At 38.1% G+C, this 17485-nt stretch overlaps 1 protein-coding gene across 1 annotated transcript; it reads left to right on the top strand.

Moving 5' to 3' along the window:
• Positions 1-174: 174 nt before the first annotated feature.
• Positions 175-16028, top strand: LOC140755655 (uncharacterized). Its single transcript, XM_073090956.1, has 13 exons — positions 175-647; positions 2751-2885; positions 3322-3439; positions 4517-5052; positions 5977-6107; positions 7099-7173; positions 8076-8208; positions 10414-10529; positions 11853-11955; positions 12952-13095; positions 13587-13688; positions 14127-14222; positions 15511-16028. Exons 1-13 carry the CDS (start codon positions 537-539, stop codon positions 15646-15648), a joined length of 1938 nt encoding a protein of 645 aa, XP_072947057.1. The 5' UTR covers positions 175-536; the 3' UTR covers positions 15649-16028.
• The last annotated feature ends 1457 nt before the right edge of the window (positions 16029-17485 follow it).

Here is a 17485-nt window from a genome sequence, read left to right as displayed (position 1 = left end):
ACTTTTTGTAATTTATACTAATTTATATATATTTAATTAAGTGATCCAAGGATAATTTTACTATTTTATGCATATTGCGTAATGCGTATTGTATTTTGTTGACGTTTAAAAATACTACAAAAAATTAATTATATATTTGTCATTGGCATTCAAATAAAATGTGTGTCGAAAAAGAAAAAAAGAATCTTTAGTTGACAGAGTAGTGTACAAGTAGGCGTACTATTTAATTAAATATTAGCAACTATATTAATTAACAATCGTGCAACAATAGCCAATATACTATTAATATTTACTTTAAAAGGATTTATTTTAATAGATCGAGGTTTAAAATTAATCAATTCAATCAGGGCGTGGCAGACATGACCTAAATCGATACGTCAAATTAGTTCATATTTATCGCGACCTCTGCTATCTAACTACACTGTAACCAATTGTCAAACATTGCAATAAATAATAATAATTATTGTTTTTGTGTCAAATTGTGTCTATGCAAATAAAAAAGATTTTTATGTTTCTTTATTTAAAATAAGTGAAAAATGGAAGAGCTGATGGCGTGTCGTGTTTGTTTAGCAACAGATAACGTGAAATTGTATAGTTTTTTGAAAATCGAACTGTCCCAAGCTTTCGTTATTTTAACTGGAGAACAGGTAAGTTAAGAAATATGTTATATTTTTATTAATTCTACTTTTTTATTACTTTCTTAATTATTGACTTCAAATATAGTAAAAAAAATCTTTTTCAACTTGCATCTCTTTACTATAATCATCCCTTATTTATTATCGGGGGATAATCTGAAGTTTCCAAAAAAAACAGATTTTTGTTCCAAGAAATCATTTTTAATCATCTGGCAGAAGCACTGTTGGTTAGTGATTAGAAACTACTTCTCAATCGAAAAGTCCAGGATTCAATTCCCAGACATATACCTACTTTTACAAAGTTGTGTGTATTACAAATTAATTATAACTTGCTTAAAAAAATCTCAAAGTTTCATTTTTTTGAGGTTTTAAGAAAATTTAATATTCATAACATATTTTTTTTTCTCTTATCACTCATGTGTATATTTATTTATTATATTTTAAACATATTTATGTATGTATGTACAATATATATTATTTATTTATGCTTAGTGTATTATATAGTTTATTTATTTAACACCTGCTGCAAATTTTCCCCATTCACCAAGGGCTGATTGGTAGAGAATACCATCAGGCCCAGTTTGCCCTGTTGTACTTTATCTTGGTGTTAGTGTTACAATAAATATATGAATAAATAATCATTATAAAAACAAAAAAAGCTGACTGAAAATACAGCCTATGTCAGTACTACAATTTAGACAAATTCAATAACACCTCATATGTTAAAACACCAAGCCTTTAAGGCTTTACGGCTTGTTGAAAAACGTTACCTGCTGCATTCTGATAAAATAAAAATGTATAAGAATCTTATTGGCAAAAGGAAGTTTAATGGGAATTGATGGGGCTGCCACGTTACTGCAGTGCATCAGGATTTTTTTTTTATAATATAAGAGTAGCAGACGAGCATGCAGTCCACCTGATGGTAAGTGGCTACTGCCGCCCATGGACATCTGTAATCAACCCCAGATAGGATTAGATATTCCTACCTGAGGTCGTCCACAGATACGCCGCTACCCCTGAGGACTAAGCTGGAACGCCTCGGAAAAGTCTGTTTCCCTTACCACACCCTTCAAACCGGAACACAGCAACGCCTAACACTGCTGTTATTAGGTAGAAATAGGTGTGGCGGTGGTGCCGCCGCAGTCGAACCACTGAGGGTTCTACCATCTGGGAAATGTTTACTGAAGCGCGTGTAGATGATTTTTATGCAATCATACGCAAGGGGACCGCATCCCTGATGCGACATGTGACTGGCAGCACCAACAGCCTCGTAAGCGTCATTAGTCATAAGATCAACAGCCCAATAATGAGCCACTGGAATATGGTGCACGTGACCTCCGTGGGAATGTCACATAGAGAATAATTTTAGTTGTATTGTTCTCTTTGTTATTCATTTATTATTATTTTTTGTTTCTTTTTAATTATGATAAATTTTAATATATTTTTTTAAGTACAATGTAAATACTAACAAAATATGGACTATGTCTGAATTAAATGATGTAAAAAAAATTGGATATATTCATAAAAAAGAGTTCTGTATAGAATCTACTTTGAATAAAATATTTTTGATTTAAAAACACCTTTAGCTGTGGCGAGTTCTCGCTACTCATCAAGAGATGGCGCCAAGAGTATTCTGAATCACGCTATCGAAGTTTTCTAAACTTGTACATATACAAGTTCCGAACTGAGATTGTCGGAGCTTAACCGCTTCCTGGGCATGATCACGTAGCACGCAGGGAGATCTATCACCGCTAAAGCTACAGTCATCATCATCATCAACCCATAACTGCTGGGCACGGGTCTCCTCTCAGAATGAGAAGGATTAGGCCATAGTCCACCGCGCTGGCCAAGTGCGTATTGGTAGACATCACATACCTTTGAGATTTTGGAATGAAGTTCCTTATCACGCGGTACACTGGGTAAGGGGGATAGGCGAGCGTCACGAAAAATTCTCACGACACTTTTGCTATAGTGCGACACCTTAGACATTTGTTTGTTATAAATCTCTCAGGTGTGCAGGTTTCCTCACGATGTTTTCCTTCACCGTTTTAGCAAGTGATAATTAATTTGTAATTTTAAAACTACAATATTATGATAGAACTGTCACGGTTACAGATCACAGCTGGAGATGGTCTGCCGCAGCATGTCTGCAGCTACTGCAGCACTCTACTCCTCAAGTATGTCACCTTCAGGGAGAAATGCTGTAACGCCCAGGAGTTCCTCAAGTACTGCCTGCAGGAGCAGGGGGAGGTAAGATATTGAAGAACCCTTTCTGGTTCGAGTCCAACAGTACCACCACATCTATTTCTGTTATAACAGCAGTGTAGCGCTGCTGTGTTCTGGTTTGAAGTGTGGTAAGGCAGCCATACTTTTCTGAGGCGTTCTAGCTTAGTCGGCAGCGGCGCATCTGTGGCCGACCTCAGGTACTAATATTTAATCTTATCTGGGGTTGATTACAGATGTCCATGGCCGGTTATAGTCATTTATCATCAGATGGACTGCATGCTTGTCTGTGTCTCGCTTACCACACTTCAAAGCGGAACACAGCAGCGCTTAACACTATTGTTATTAGACAGAAATAGGTGTAACAACTGTGCAGCTCGAGTTAAACAGAGTTCTAGCTTCAATTTAATTTGAATAAGGCATTTAAATGTAATAAATGTAATAACAAAATAAATTGTTTTAGCTCTCCATGAATTACATCCGGTCCTTAAATAGAGAGATACATGAACTCATCCTACCATACAAGCAGAATAAGACCAACCCGACCATATCTTATGTTCACGAGGACGCTAACATTAAAGGTTTGTTTATTTTGGTAAATAACACACACACACACACACACAAATACATACACACACGTCACACAATCACGCTATCACACACACCATCACATACAGAAGCTTATAGGCATGTGTACACAAACACACAGATAAAATTAAAGTACTACCTCAGTTCGGCCATAGATGGGTTGCTACCCCTGAGAACCAGGACTCTAGCGGCTTAAGGGGCGGTCCACCCCGGCATCCTGGGGGGCTTCCAAACACAGTTGCTAAAAAAACGTCATCAGAACCAAACAATATATGAAATTTGTATCAGTCAGCGAAAAGAAAAGGTCACCGAAGCACAGGCGAACTTTTTACACTGGGGGCCTTTCAACTTTCCGCTCCGGGCCTCCGACCTTAGTCCAACACTGCCAGGATTACTATGAAATCGTGCACAGGTGCTATTACTAAGAAATAAAATTGGCTGGCTTTATAGGGGCCTCTCTTAACCCAACCATGTAGCCAGAACAGCAATATGCTGATGTTATAAGCTTCTTCTCCATAACGAAACACCTTGTGAAGTGGTGGTACTTGTATTGACATTCAAAAAGTGCTTTGTAAAGAACCTATTTTGAATTAAAAAAAATGATTTGATTTGATTTGATAGACAGTTCTTTTATAATATAGGAATAGCAGACGAGCATGCAGTCCACCTGATGGTATAGTCCGCGTAAAACTGCTAGTCCGCTCTGAATATAGAAATGAATTGCGTCGCCATAGTAAATTGTATGACTACACCTGCTCGCAACAACTTCAGAGCGGACTAGCAGTTTGGCGCAGACTATAAGTGGCTACTGCCACCCATGAATATTTGTAATCTACCCCAGATAGGATTAGATATTTCTACCAGAGGTCGGCTACAGCGCCAGTATCCCTGAGGACTAAACTAGAACGCGTCGGAAATGTATGTCTCCCTTACCATACTTCAAACCAGAACACAGCAGCGCTACACTGCTGTTATAACAGAAATAGGTGTTGCGGTGATGCCGCCGGAGTCGAACCACAAAGGGTTCTACCACCTTTAATATATTAATCTTTATTCTCTTTTTTCTGTAGAAGAAAGAGAAGATTTAGAGGTATTCAACGACGATTTTGAAGATGGAAATTTCGACGTGAAACAGACCATAGACAAACCGAAAAGGAGGAAACGGAAGCGCAAAGACAAAGACAAAAAAACACAATTCGATATAGTGACAATAAAATGTGAAGATATCCCCCACCATCTCACTGATCCATTCCTTGAAAGCCTTCACGTGGACAATATCAATAATATTGACAAAAATATTGATCACACTGACAGTAATATTGATACTGTCAATAATATTGATCCTACTGACAATATTCTTCATACTGTCAGTAATATTGACCATACTGACAATAATGATGAAATTGACAGTGATACGCAAGATTCAAATGAATTTCATTTGAAAGATGTTGAAATTGTACATTTGACGAAAGAAGAACAATTAGAAGAAATAGAAGCAAGGAAAACATCGTTTAACTATTTAAATTCTGCATATAAATGTGATAAGTGTTATAAGGGTTTTATAACTGATGCCACGTATAGGAATCATATGCAACGTCATGATCCGGTAAGTACATAATATATTTTTTTTTATATTTGAGCCTAACGATAAAGCAGACGGGCTACCTGATGGAAAGTAGTCAACACCGCCTATGGACATTTGCAACACCAGAGGAGTCGCCAATGCATCGCCGGCTTTGTATGAGAGCTCTTTTTGCACCTTTTTTGAAGAGCCCCATGTCATAGCGCTCCGGGAATACCTCGGGAGGAAGCTCATTCCACATCTTACACGTCCGCGGCAAGAACGTCCGTGCAACTATATACTTTTTATTTGACTGCAAAGGGTATTGCTGAAGGTAGAACCCTTTGTGGTTCGACCCCGGCGGCACCACCGTCACACCCAGGGCCGGATTTAAGGGACGGCAACCGGGGCGGCAGCCCGGGGCCTCCACAAAAGAGGGGCCCCCACAATAGAGACGTCGGAATTGTTTTTTCTTAATTCCGAGTAGTAAACACTAGTAAAAAAAATAAATCTTTTCCTTTGATATTTGTTTTTGCTGTTTTCCCATTATCTACAGTACTTTGTACAAACATGAATACTAGAAGAATCTACCTGCGTTTCACAATAAAATATTTATTGAAAAAGTCAACTGAAAAAATTGTTCGTTTTATTCGGAAAATAATTTGTGGCCAGGGGGCCTCCACTCCTTTGTTGCCCCAAGGCCTCTAGACCTCTAAATCCGGCCCTGGTCACGCTTATTTCTGCCTCATAACAGCAGTGTTAAGCGCTGCTGTGTTCCGGTTTGAAGGGTGTGGTAAGGGAGACATACTTTTCCGAGGCGTTCCAGCTTAGTCCTCAGGGGTAGCGGCACATTATTTGGCCGACTTATAGTTTCTTTCTTAAAGTTTCGGATTTGGCCCTGAAGGCCCATTTGAAAAATTCACCCTATGTAGGGATGTATATTATGTATGTATATTTGTATTTTAACAGAAAAATGGTGCCTACGAGTGTGACATATGCTTCTCGAGATGGCCGGAGTCCCGCTTCCTGAGAGCACACGTCATCAACACACACAAGCGCAAGTACATGTGCAAGCTGTGTCACCACGTGGCCAGGTCCAGGTGTGTGTTCATGTATATACACACACGCGTACACTGACACATCCACATGAATACTATCTCGCACACATATACATAACATACTTACATATGTAGGATGACACACTGGCATGAAAACAATCATGCTTGCTTAAGGATTATTTTCACATATGCGCAGTACATTTTCTTGTTAGGAGTGAGTAATCTTTACTAATCTATTGGCGCGACATATATGCGAGCTCAAACGCACATCCATGCAAAGACGCATACACGCTTGATTTCTCACATTCACACACACACACACACACACACACACAAATCATCCATGATATATGCATGCAATCATTACAGTGATTTCGTTTTCCTTTTTCACTTTTATGTGCTTTTGAATTCTTCATGCTGCTTGCATGCTTTTGAATTCCACTGCTGGGCACGGGTCTCCTCTCAGAATGAGAAGGATTAGGCCATAGTCCACCGCGCCGGCCAAGTGCGTATTGGTAGACTTCACATACCTTTGAAAACTTTTTAAAATTTCTCAGGTATGCAGGTTTCCTCGCGATGTTTTCCTTCACCGTTTAAGCAAGTGATAATTAATTTCTAATAGGAACATAATTTTGAAAAATCAGAGCCGAGTTTCAACCGTTGTTCTGTGCCTTAGAATATATATTTTTATTATTATACTAGCTGTGCCCCGCGGTTTCACCCGCGTTAAAAGGAAACGGGCACAGCTAGTTCTAAAATATAAGTAGCCTAAGTCACTCCTTATTACATCAGCTACCTGCCAATAAAAGTCCAGTCAAAATCGGTCCAGCCGTTTCAGAGTTAAGCCAGAACAAACAGACAGACAAACAGACAAAAATTGTAAAAAATGTTATTTTGGTGTATGTACCGTATGTATATTCATATGCATGTAGTAAAAAGCAGTTATTTCAATATTAAAAACAGACACTCCAATTTTATTTATATGTATGAATTAGTTATAACTTTTCATTTATATTTTTATATTTTTTTTCAGTCACCGCGCGAAAGAACATTGTAAATGGCATAATGGATTTACATTCAAGTGTAAGATATGTGGTGCATCCTTCGCGTAAGTATAGCAACCCTTTGTATGTACCACTGCTGGGCATCAGTTTCAAATAGTGGTATTGTGTTAATACTTTAATTGAAAATAATAAAACTTTAATTTTTAACTACAAACGTTTACTTTTTTTTCTAGATAGTTTTTTTTTTATTTTTATGAAGAAATATGAAGAAAAGACAAATAATTAAAGTAAACATAACCTGAAATTTTAAATTAAAATATAAATAATAATAATAAAATTAAACTTAGAAAAAAGCAAACGTTTAATTCTTTTTTATTCTGTTTTTTTATACACAATTCTTTTTTGTTTAAAAATTTTGTACATCTCAATTGTCATTTAAAAAGAATTTTTTGTTTTTTGCTTTTTCGGAAACGAAAATAGTATTCAACTCTAGTGAAATATTTTCATTAAAAAACAAAAAACTTATACATTATAACGATTTTTTAAATATGTTGAGTAGAAAATATATTGATTACTTTCTGACATATTTTTATGAAAACACCACCGACTTAAATTGCCTTTAATCATTTTGTTACGAGTTATTTTTAATATATATTATCCTTATAAGCGACACTATCACATAGTGGAATAATATACAGGGTGTATTTTTTTCAAAATGAACTCGTTCGATTCCCGGCTAAGGAAAAATATATTTTAAAAAACTAATGATGCAGTTTTAGTTTTCATCAAATTCGGCCTCGTAACTCCTTTCAGCATTTTTCGCTAATCCTTATAGTTTCGGATTTGTCCCTGAAGGCCTATTTGAAAAATTCACCCTGTACATATAAAAATATTTTTTGCTAAACAATTTTTAATTTCTAAAGAAAGTACAATATTTTTACAAATTTTTTTTTTGTAAAAAATATGCTACCGACTTTTTTTCGGACCAATTTTTTATTTTTTTTAGGAAATCGACGAGTCATCTTACACATATAAGACTGCAGCATCCTTCAAACTTTTGTTGCGAGCTTTGTGGGGAATCTTTTATAGGAGACTTTGGACTACGTATGCATAAGAAAAGGGCACATAGGAACCACGAGGTGAGTATCATTATTTTATAATACTTAAACATATTATGAATAAAGAAGTTTCACTTAAAAAAAAAAATATACAAATAAAAAAAAATGTTTTTTTACATTTCTCGTGAGTATCATTGTTTTAAGACAAATATAATATTAATAAAAAAGAAATATTATTTATATGTGTTTTTACATTTATTGGTAAGGTAACTATTTAAAAATAGTACTTAGAAAGATTATAACTTAAAAAAGGAAAAAAAATGTTTTGTTACTTTTTAATTAAATGGTTGGGATAATAACGTTATATCAATGTCGGAATTTCGTGATATATTTACATAAAAAAGTATAACTAAAAAAAGTGTGTTTGCATTATTTAAAAATACTACTTAGAATATTATAATATAACAAATTTTAAATAAAATTATATAAAAATATGAGTAACACACGTCAGAAGTTATACTTCTTTGGCGTATTTAATAAAAAAGGTGTCACAAGCATTGAGAACAAGTAAACAGGTAAACCTGTCACTTTTTAGAGGTTATTGCCAAAATGTATACACCTGCAGTCTGTGGGCGAACTATAAGCAGCGGACCCTCAGAGCTCTGCGCGTGCAGTATAACAATGTGCTGAGGGTGGTGTTGGGGAAGTGGTGGTGTTGGCTCGGATCGATGACTTTTTTTTTAAATTTTTTTTTATTAGTTGAAAGGCATGCGCTTGGCCTCGATCTCGCCTGATGGTAAGCTTCGATGAGGCCTAAGATGTGCCACGCTTGCCTAGAAGTAGCCTATTCACTCTTGACTTGAAGACTCCTAGATTATATTTGTCGGGAAACACAGAAGCCGGCAGAGCATTCCAATCCTTGGCGGTTCGTATTAGAAAAGACGAGGCAAAACGCTTCATACGAATCAAAGGAAGGTCGACTTGATAGGGGTGGTAGCCTTGTCCCTGTAGTTCCGGGACTAGAATAGGGCTATGGTATCCCCTGCCTGTCGTAGGAGGCGACTAAAAGGGGGCTTCCGGGGTTGCGGGCGGCAAGAGTGGGAGCTCGAACCGTCCAGCAAGCGACCCCGGGAAGGACGGCGGTATGTGTGGTCGCATACCGTCGTAAACACTACATGGTGAGGGAGGAGCGAAAACTGCTCCCCCAGGGTAGAGCCCGATCGGGGCATCGCGCTTGGAGGGCTCCGGTTGTGTTCCGTCGGAGATCCCGGAGTTCTCCAACAAGCGTTGAGGACGGCCACCGGGGGGGTTTTAGTACGGTAAAAATCCCACATAACCCGGCGTCGCTCCCACGTCGTCGGGTACCTTTTGAAGGTTTACCCCTCGAGAAAAAAAAAAAAAAAAAAAGGGGTGGTAGCCTGCCGTGCGTCTGGACGTCCGAAGATAGAATGACGACTTTACGCAATCGTCCGCAAACGTATGGCGTCGATGATGAAGCGGGTTGTGGGGAGCACCAACGCCCTCCTTAACACATTGGTATGCAAACCAGACAGCCCTCTCTGGGCCCGCTGGAATGGTGTACACACACGAGCCAACAAGTGTGTGTGTACTTAAGTTTTTTGTTTTAATTGTCTTTTTTGTTTATAATACAAGAGTAACGGACGAGCATGCAGTCCACCTGATGGTAAGTGGCTACTGCCGCCTATGGACATCTGTAATCAACCCCAGATAGGATTAGATATTCCTACCTGAGGTCGGCCACAGATGCGCCGCTACCCCTGAGGACTAAGCTGGAACGCCTCGGAAAAGTCTGTCTCCCTTACCACATCCTTCAAACCGGAACACAGCAGCGCCTAACACTGCTGTTATTAGGTTGAAATAGGTGTGGCTGTCGTGCCGCCGGAGTCGAACCAAAAAGGGTTCTACCACCTTCAAACTACTAACATAATTGGTTTGTCTTTACTAACATAGGCTAAGTTGTCTTTAACACTAACCCCCTTGTTTTGTTTGTTGTACACTAACATAGATTTAAGAAAATATGTACTAACCAAATCTATGGACTGTAAAAAAAAGGGTCTGAAATAAAGAAAATATTATTATTATTATATTATTGAAACGATTGCAAAACAAAACAAAAAATACAGAATGATACGACACTGCGTAACACTATGTTAACGTGGTAATGGTAACACTGTGTTATTACGCAGTTAAGCAGGTGTGACAGTGGTGCCCCCGGAGTAGAACCACAGAATTCTACCACCATAAACCACTAACGTTTATTTCTAGGACAGCGGACCAGTATTATCTAGCTGTAAGCAGTGCGGTGTGGAGTTCCAAAGCTCCAAAGCATTATTACGACACCACGAGTGCTCCACGAATGGCCTTTGCGATCCGGAAATACGGTAAGCTGTTACAAGTTTTATGATGTTAATAATGTTGTATAAGTTCGCACGTATCGTAAAAATAATAAATAATCACGCACACAGCAAAAAAATATACGCGCACGATCACAAACTCACACACACACACTCACACACACACACACACACACACACACGCACGCACGCACGCACACACATACACACACACACACGCGCGCGCGCAAACACACACACAAACCCACAAGATATATTTAGCGGTGATCACACGGGGAGCAACGAAGGTAGATGAGAGAGGAGGTGTATTCGGAAGTCGCTACCAGGCAGTGCCGGACTAAGGTCGGAGGTCCGGGGCGGAACGAATGGGGCCTTCAGTGTAAAAAGTTCCCCTGTGATTCGGTGACTCTTTTTTTTCCGCTGACTGATACACATTTCATAGATTGGTTCTGACGGCCACACGGCCACAACTGTGTTTGGAAGCCCCCTTGGATTTATTTATTTACTTTATTATACCTTAACTAACACTGGTATAAAAGGCGGACTTAATGCTAGAAGCATTCTCTGCCAGTCTACCTTTAGGCTAAGCAGAAAACGTGCAAGGATTGGTGGCCCGGGGCGGACCATCTCTTCCGCCCCCCCTTAAGCCGCTAGAGCTACCAGGCCAAGTCCCACAAACGGGCTCCTATCATCTTGACCCTATGATGCGTACTCGTAATTGTATTTTTTATCTTAGAAAAAAAACATACACCTCAAACACACATACCCATATATAGTCTGATTCATAATTAGATGACCAAAATGTAAACAAACGTGTTGACCTATCAAGAAAATACGTTTCAAATGGTAGTTTCTTATTTTTGACGATATTAAAGTAATACAACAATAATAAAATAATAATCTAAATAAATTAAGGTCATTTCTCATTATCTATTATTTATATCACCTCAATTTCGTTCCATACAGTCATAATAATAAAAAAACAAGGAAAATTAAAATGTGATAGTGGTAACACAATCGGAATCCAAAACATTTCTTGTGCCGTCATTTTTAAGTTTCGTAGCTGATATTATTCATTTTCGTGATTGTGATCGAACTGGAAGGTTTGTGTATAGTTGTGTGTAGTTGTTAAAGGTTTCGTTTTTTGTTGAATTTGTTAAAGTTTTTGTTTCTTGTTCATTTTCACAGTGACATTTCTTTGTTTACATTTTGGACACCTAATTATGATTCAAACTATAGCAGATTTTGTAGCTCGCTATATGAATATAACAACGGATTGAATAATACTGTTATTTTTAAACCTGTTTCACCAAAAGTATAATTTTTTTTAATGTAAATTTTTGAATTTAGGTCGTGTAGACAATGCGGTGAAGGGTTCCAGTCTGATGAGCAGCTGACGGAGCATCTGAAGGTCCACCAAGGGCTCGAGAAGGAGAGGGTTTACTGTGATGATGTAAGTTCTCAAAATCTGTAATCTACTTAATTTTTATCTAAAGTGTTTTTTTGTGTACCCAAAAAGCCTTTGAGATTTTTTGATCATACTTAATATAAAAAAATCTGTAACTATTTTTAACATAATAAATAGTTTTATAAAAAAAATGTTTACATGAAAAATTTTTTATATTTTTTGTCCCTAAAATATCTTTTTTTTTTTTGTGCCCAAAGTAACTTTACAATCAGATAATAATTGAAGTGAGTCTGTAGCTGGTGTAAGAACACACGCTTTTATTTTAATATTATTTCATTTACAGTAAATGTAAATCATTCAATTTCATTGTCATTCGTAAAAAAAACAAAGACCCGTGGCCAACAGTGGGACAGTATTTTTTTAGTGTTTTTATTAAACCCACCCAAGAAGTATAACTTCTCCCATGCCTACATAAACACACATGCTTCTCTTGTATCCTTTATTACATTTCCACACTAAAGAAGTATAACTTCCCCCATGCCTACATAAACACACATGCTTCTCTTGTAATTTTTCTTACATTTCCAAGAAATCCACATGCTTCTCTTGTAACTTTTATTACATTTCCAGTAAATCCACTAAGGAAGCATAACTTCTCTCATGTCTACACAAACACACATGCTTCTCTTGTAACTTTTATTACATTTCCAATAAATCCACTACAGAAGTATAACTTCCCCCATGCCTACATAAACACACATGCTTCTCTTGTATTTTATTACATTTCCACACTAAAGAAGTGTAACTTCTCTCATGCCTATACAAACAAACACACATACTTTTCTCGCATTTTCTATTCCATTTAGTAAATGCACTAAATAACTATAACTTCTCACGTGTGTACATAAGTACACACATGCTTCTCTTGTGTCTTTTATTACATTTTCACACTAAAGAAGTATAACTTCTCTCATGTCTCCACAAACACACATACTTTCCTCGCATTTTATATCACATTTCTTATTTTTTCTCTCCCCCCAGTGTAAGAGCAGCTTCACAAGCGAGAAATCCTACACTATCCACTACCAGCGTGTGCACCTCGGTGTGAAGTTGAAGCAGAACAAGCCGAGCCTGAAGCGGCCCGCGGACAGCGTCGTGTGCGAGATCTGCGGCAAGAAGTGTATCGTGAGTAGCGCGTGACAGGAAAGATAGTAGGGAGTAGTGTGGCGTTAAGCTGAAGCGGAACAAGCCGGGCCTGAAGCGTGGTAGAACCTTCTGTGTAATTGTGTAGCACCACCGCCACACCTATTTCTGTTATAACAGCAGTGTTAAACGCTGCTGTGTTCGGCTTTGAAGGATAAGGGAGACGATATTTATGCGAGGCATTCCAGCTTAGTCCTTAGGTGTAGTGGCGCATCTATGGCCAACCTCTGGTAGGAATATCTAATTCTATCTAGGGTTACCATCAGGCCACGTACCATTGGATTGCATGCTCATCTGCTAATCCTATATATAAAAAAGGAAATAATCTGGAATCTTTCCTTGCAACCTGCGGATTTTCGTAGCATCCCTGGTTGCGGCCCGCGGATTTCCCTAGATCTTCTTGCGGCCCGGACTTTGAATTTAGGATTAAACTTATCACCATTACGAGGTTAATATCTAATCCATCGTTTCAGACGAAAGCCACCCTGAGGTACCACCAACGGATCCACACGGGGGAGCGACCCTTCCACTGTACGGAGTGTCCGAAGAAGTTCTCCATCTTCCAGCGGCTACAGGTGACGTAACATTCACACACACATACATACGGACACACACACACTAGAAAATAAATAAATAAAAATGATAAAGATGAACAACCCTATCACTTAGGGGTATGAAAAATAGATAGTAGCCGATTCTCAGACCTATAAAATGCATATAAAATTTGGTGAAAATCGTAAAGCCGTTTCGGAGGAGTACGGTAACTAACATTGTGACACGACAATTTTATATGTAAGGTGTATACTTTGGAAAAGGGAGATCTCCCTGTGGGCTAGGTGATCATGCCCGGGGAGCGGCCGCGCTCCGTCAGTCTCAGTTCGGAACTTGTATATATGCAGGATGTTTAGAAAACTTCGATAGCGTGATTCAGAATACTCGTGGCGCCATCTCTTGACGAGTAGCGGGAGGTCGCCACAATACTTTTCCGAAATGACTTTTGTCGTTGCTTCCAGATTCACGTACGCACTCACACGGGTGAAACTCCGTACAAGTGCAAGCACTGCCCGAAAGCGTTCAAGCACAAAGCGGCTCTGAACAGGCACGACCGGGTGAGTATACACACAAAACGAAATAACCGCAACCTTCCAAACTCATGACTCAAAAAAAAAAAACGCTTTCTACACTCACAGCCCCACACTAGGATTCCCTGTGTCGTGGGTGCCATGGACACACACATAGACAAATACACAAACACCCAGACCCAGAAACAGAAATCTAAATTCATCATTCAGATATCTGTCTGGCCGGGGATCGAACCCGGGACCCTCTGCGCGTCAGACCGGTATGGTGGCCGCTCCGCCACACGGGTCGTCTCAAGGTTCACTCAAGGTTCTCCTATTCATAAAATACTAATTTTAGGGTTCCGTACCCAAAAGGTAATAACGGAACCTTATTACTAAGCCTCTGCTGTCTGTAATGTCATACTAAGCCGTGTGTCTTAAAAAAATCTTGTATTTTGTTGTATTTCTTAAAAAAATAAAATCCTTGAATTTGTCACATAACATTACTTCTCAGAATTTGATCCATATAAGCAACACTATCAGATAGTGGAATAATATAGAGGATGTATTTTTTATCAAAATGAACTCGTTTGATTTACTGCTAGCGAAAAAGATATTTTTAAAACGAATGATGCAGTTTTAGTTTTTATCAAAATCGGCCTCGTAACTCCTTTCAGCATTTTTCGCTAATCCGTATAGTTTCGGATTTGGCCCTGAAGGCCTATTTCAAAAATTCACCCTGTATAACTGTGGCCGCTAAAATAAAAAGTACCAAAAATAAGAATAATTTGAAAATAAATGAGGATTGCCTTACAAGAAACGACTACTTTTCGGTGTTTTTCGCTTTACCTATTGAAACGTTCAAATTTTCACAATGTAGACCTTTTTTTTATAATATAGGAGTAGCAGACGAGCATACAGTCCACCTGATAGTAAGTGGCTACTGCCGCCCATGGACATCTGTAATCAACCCCAGATAGGATTAGATATTCCCACCTATGGTCGGCCACAGATGCGCCGCTACCCCTGAGGACTAAGCTGGAACGCCTCGGAAAAGTCTGTCTTCCTTACCACACCCTTCACAGCAGCGCCTAACACTGCTGCTATTAGGTAGAAATAGGTGTGACGGTGGTGCCGCCGGAGTCGAACCACAAAGGGTTCTACCACCTTTTGAGAAATTGTCGTTTTGGGAAGTAGTCCTTATGAGTCTAAAGGATTCACTTCTATGCGCTTAACACTGGTGTTTTATAAAAACAGGTGTGACGGTGGTGCCTCCGGGCTGAAACCGCGTGATTCTACCGCCTTATAAACTAATATTGATCATTTTTTGTTTCAGGTACACACAGGCGCGAAGCCATATATCTGTTCGCATTGCGGCAAGGCCTTCTCTCAGTCCAACTCTATGAAGCTGCACGTGAATACTGTGCACCTGAAGCTGCCCGCGCCCTACAGGAACAGGCGGAACAAGAACTAGTGCTTTGTGACAAACAGACAGACAGACAAGCAAGCAAGCAAACTATTGGAACCAACTATGAAAACCTCTGTAAAATATATTTGTGTATTTTGCGCATACGAACCGTCTGTCTCTAGCCGTTACTGAAGTAGGATTGACTCGAGATGAACTGTAACAAAATACATCGATTTTTGCTTATTAATCGATTTTGAATATAGTGATAATCGATTATTTCTGACTTTAAATTAGCAATAATTGGTTTTTAAGAATGGATGTTTTTACAGATCGATTTTAAAATAGCAATAGTTGCTTTTAGTACTCGATTATTTTTACAAATCGATTTAAAATAGCAATAATCGATGTCTAATAATCGATTTCTAGTAATCGATTATTGCTATTTTAAATTTTTTACTAATCGACTTTTTAATTTTACTAATCGATTTTTACTAAAATTTGCTGTTGCGACGCGACTCGTTTCTATATTCAGAGTGGACTAGCAGTTTGGCGCGGACTCTACCTGTCTGTACCCATTACTGAATCCATTTGTACTTTGAGCGCTTGCGACACGTCCGTCTCGCGTGACTTCTGGAGTAAAACTGACTCGAAATTATTTGTGCTATATATCGATTTGTTAATAATCGACTTTTGTGTAATAATCGATTCTAAAAATAGCAATACTCGATTTTTTTGTAGTAATCGATTCTGAAAATAGCAATAATCGATTTTTGTGTAATAATCGATTCTGAAAATAGCAATAATCGATTTTTGTGTAATAATCGATTCTGAAAATAGCAGTAATCGATTTTTTTGTAGTAATCGATTCTGAAAATAGCAGTCATCGATTTTTTTGTAATAATCGATTTTGAAAATAGCAATAATCAGGTTAAAACAGAAAACAGGGATAGCATAAAAATACGTCCAGGATTCGAACCTCGGACTCCTCAGTAATAACTGATGTAAATGATCCATTATAACTGAACGGAATTGTACAAAAGTATTTTATTAAGACTTAAGTATTATGTATTAAAATAAAATATTTTATAATAAGTATGGAGATGTTTTATTTAATTATCTTGGTGTTATGTAACAACAAGTTTCGATTCCTTGCTAAATATACATCTAATCATGATTTATGGATAAATATGTCTCCCTTACCACACTTCAAACCAGAACACAGCAGCGCTACACTGCTGTTATAACAGAAATAGTGGTTAATTTCATATAGGCGCATAAATTAAAATATCAGAAAGGCCAATTTTTAACTACTAGGCTATCACTGCTTTTTCCTTAAAATTCAGTGGTAGTGAAATATTCTAACATTTTGTACATATCATTCTACTGTATGCTATATGCATCCTAACTAATCTTATATATAAAATTCTCGTGTCACAATGTTAGTTACCGTACTCCTCCGAAACGGCTTTACCGATTTTCACCAAATTTTATATGCATATTTAGTGGGTCTGAGAATCGGCTACTATCTATTTTTCATACCCTTAAGTGATAAGGGTTGTTCACCCTTAACATTTTTTTATTTATATGGCAACAACGTTTGCCGGGTCAGCTAGTATTATCTTTATTATCTATCGTTTCGAAGGTGGTAGAACCTTGCGCTTCGACTCCGGCGGCACCGCCACACCTATTTCTGTTATGCTACAGCGAAGTGTGGTAAGGGAGATTTATATTTAGAGGCGTTCCAGCTTAGTCTTCAGGTAGCGGCGCATCTACCGACCTCAAGTACAAATGTCTAGTCTTATTTGGAGTAGATTACAGATGTCCATACGGCAGTAGTCACTTACCATCAGGTAAACTGCATGCTCATCTGTTACTTCTATATTCACGTAATCCACGTGAAGGA

Source organism: Epargyreus clarus, unplaced genomic scaffold, assembly GCF_041222505.1.
Source record: "Epargyreus clarus isolate Ecla_fem2 unplaced genomic scaffold, WU_Ecla_fem_2.2 ptg000033l, whole genome shotgun sequence".
In the NCBI taxonomy this organism is placed as follows: Eukaryota; Metazoa; Arthropoda; class Insecta; order Lepidoptera; family Hesperiidae; genus Epargyreus; species Epargyreus clarus.
The sequence above is the reverse complement of the archived record's forward strand: the minus strand, read 5'-3'. Positions and strand labels throughout refer to the sequence as shown.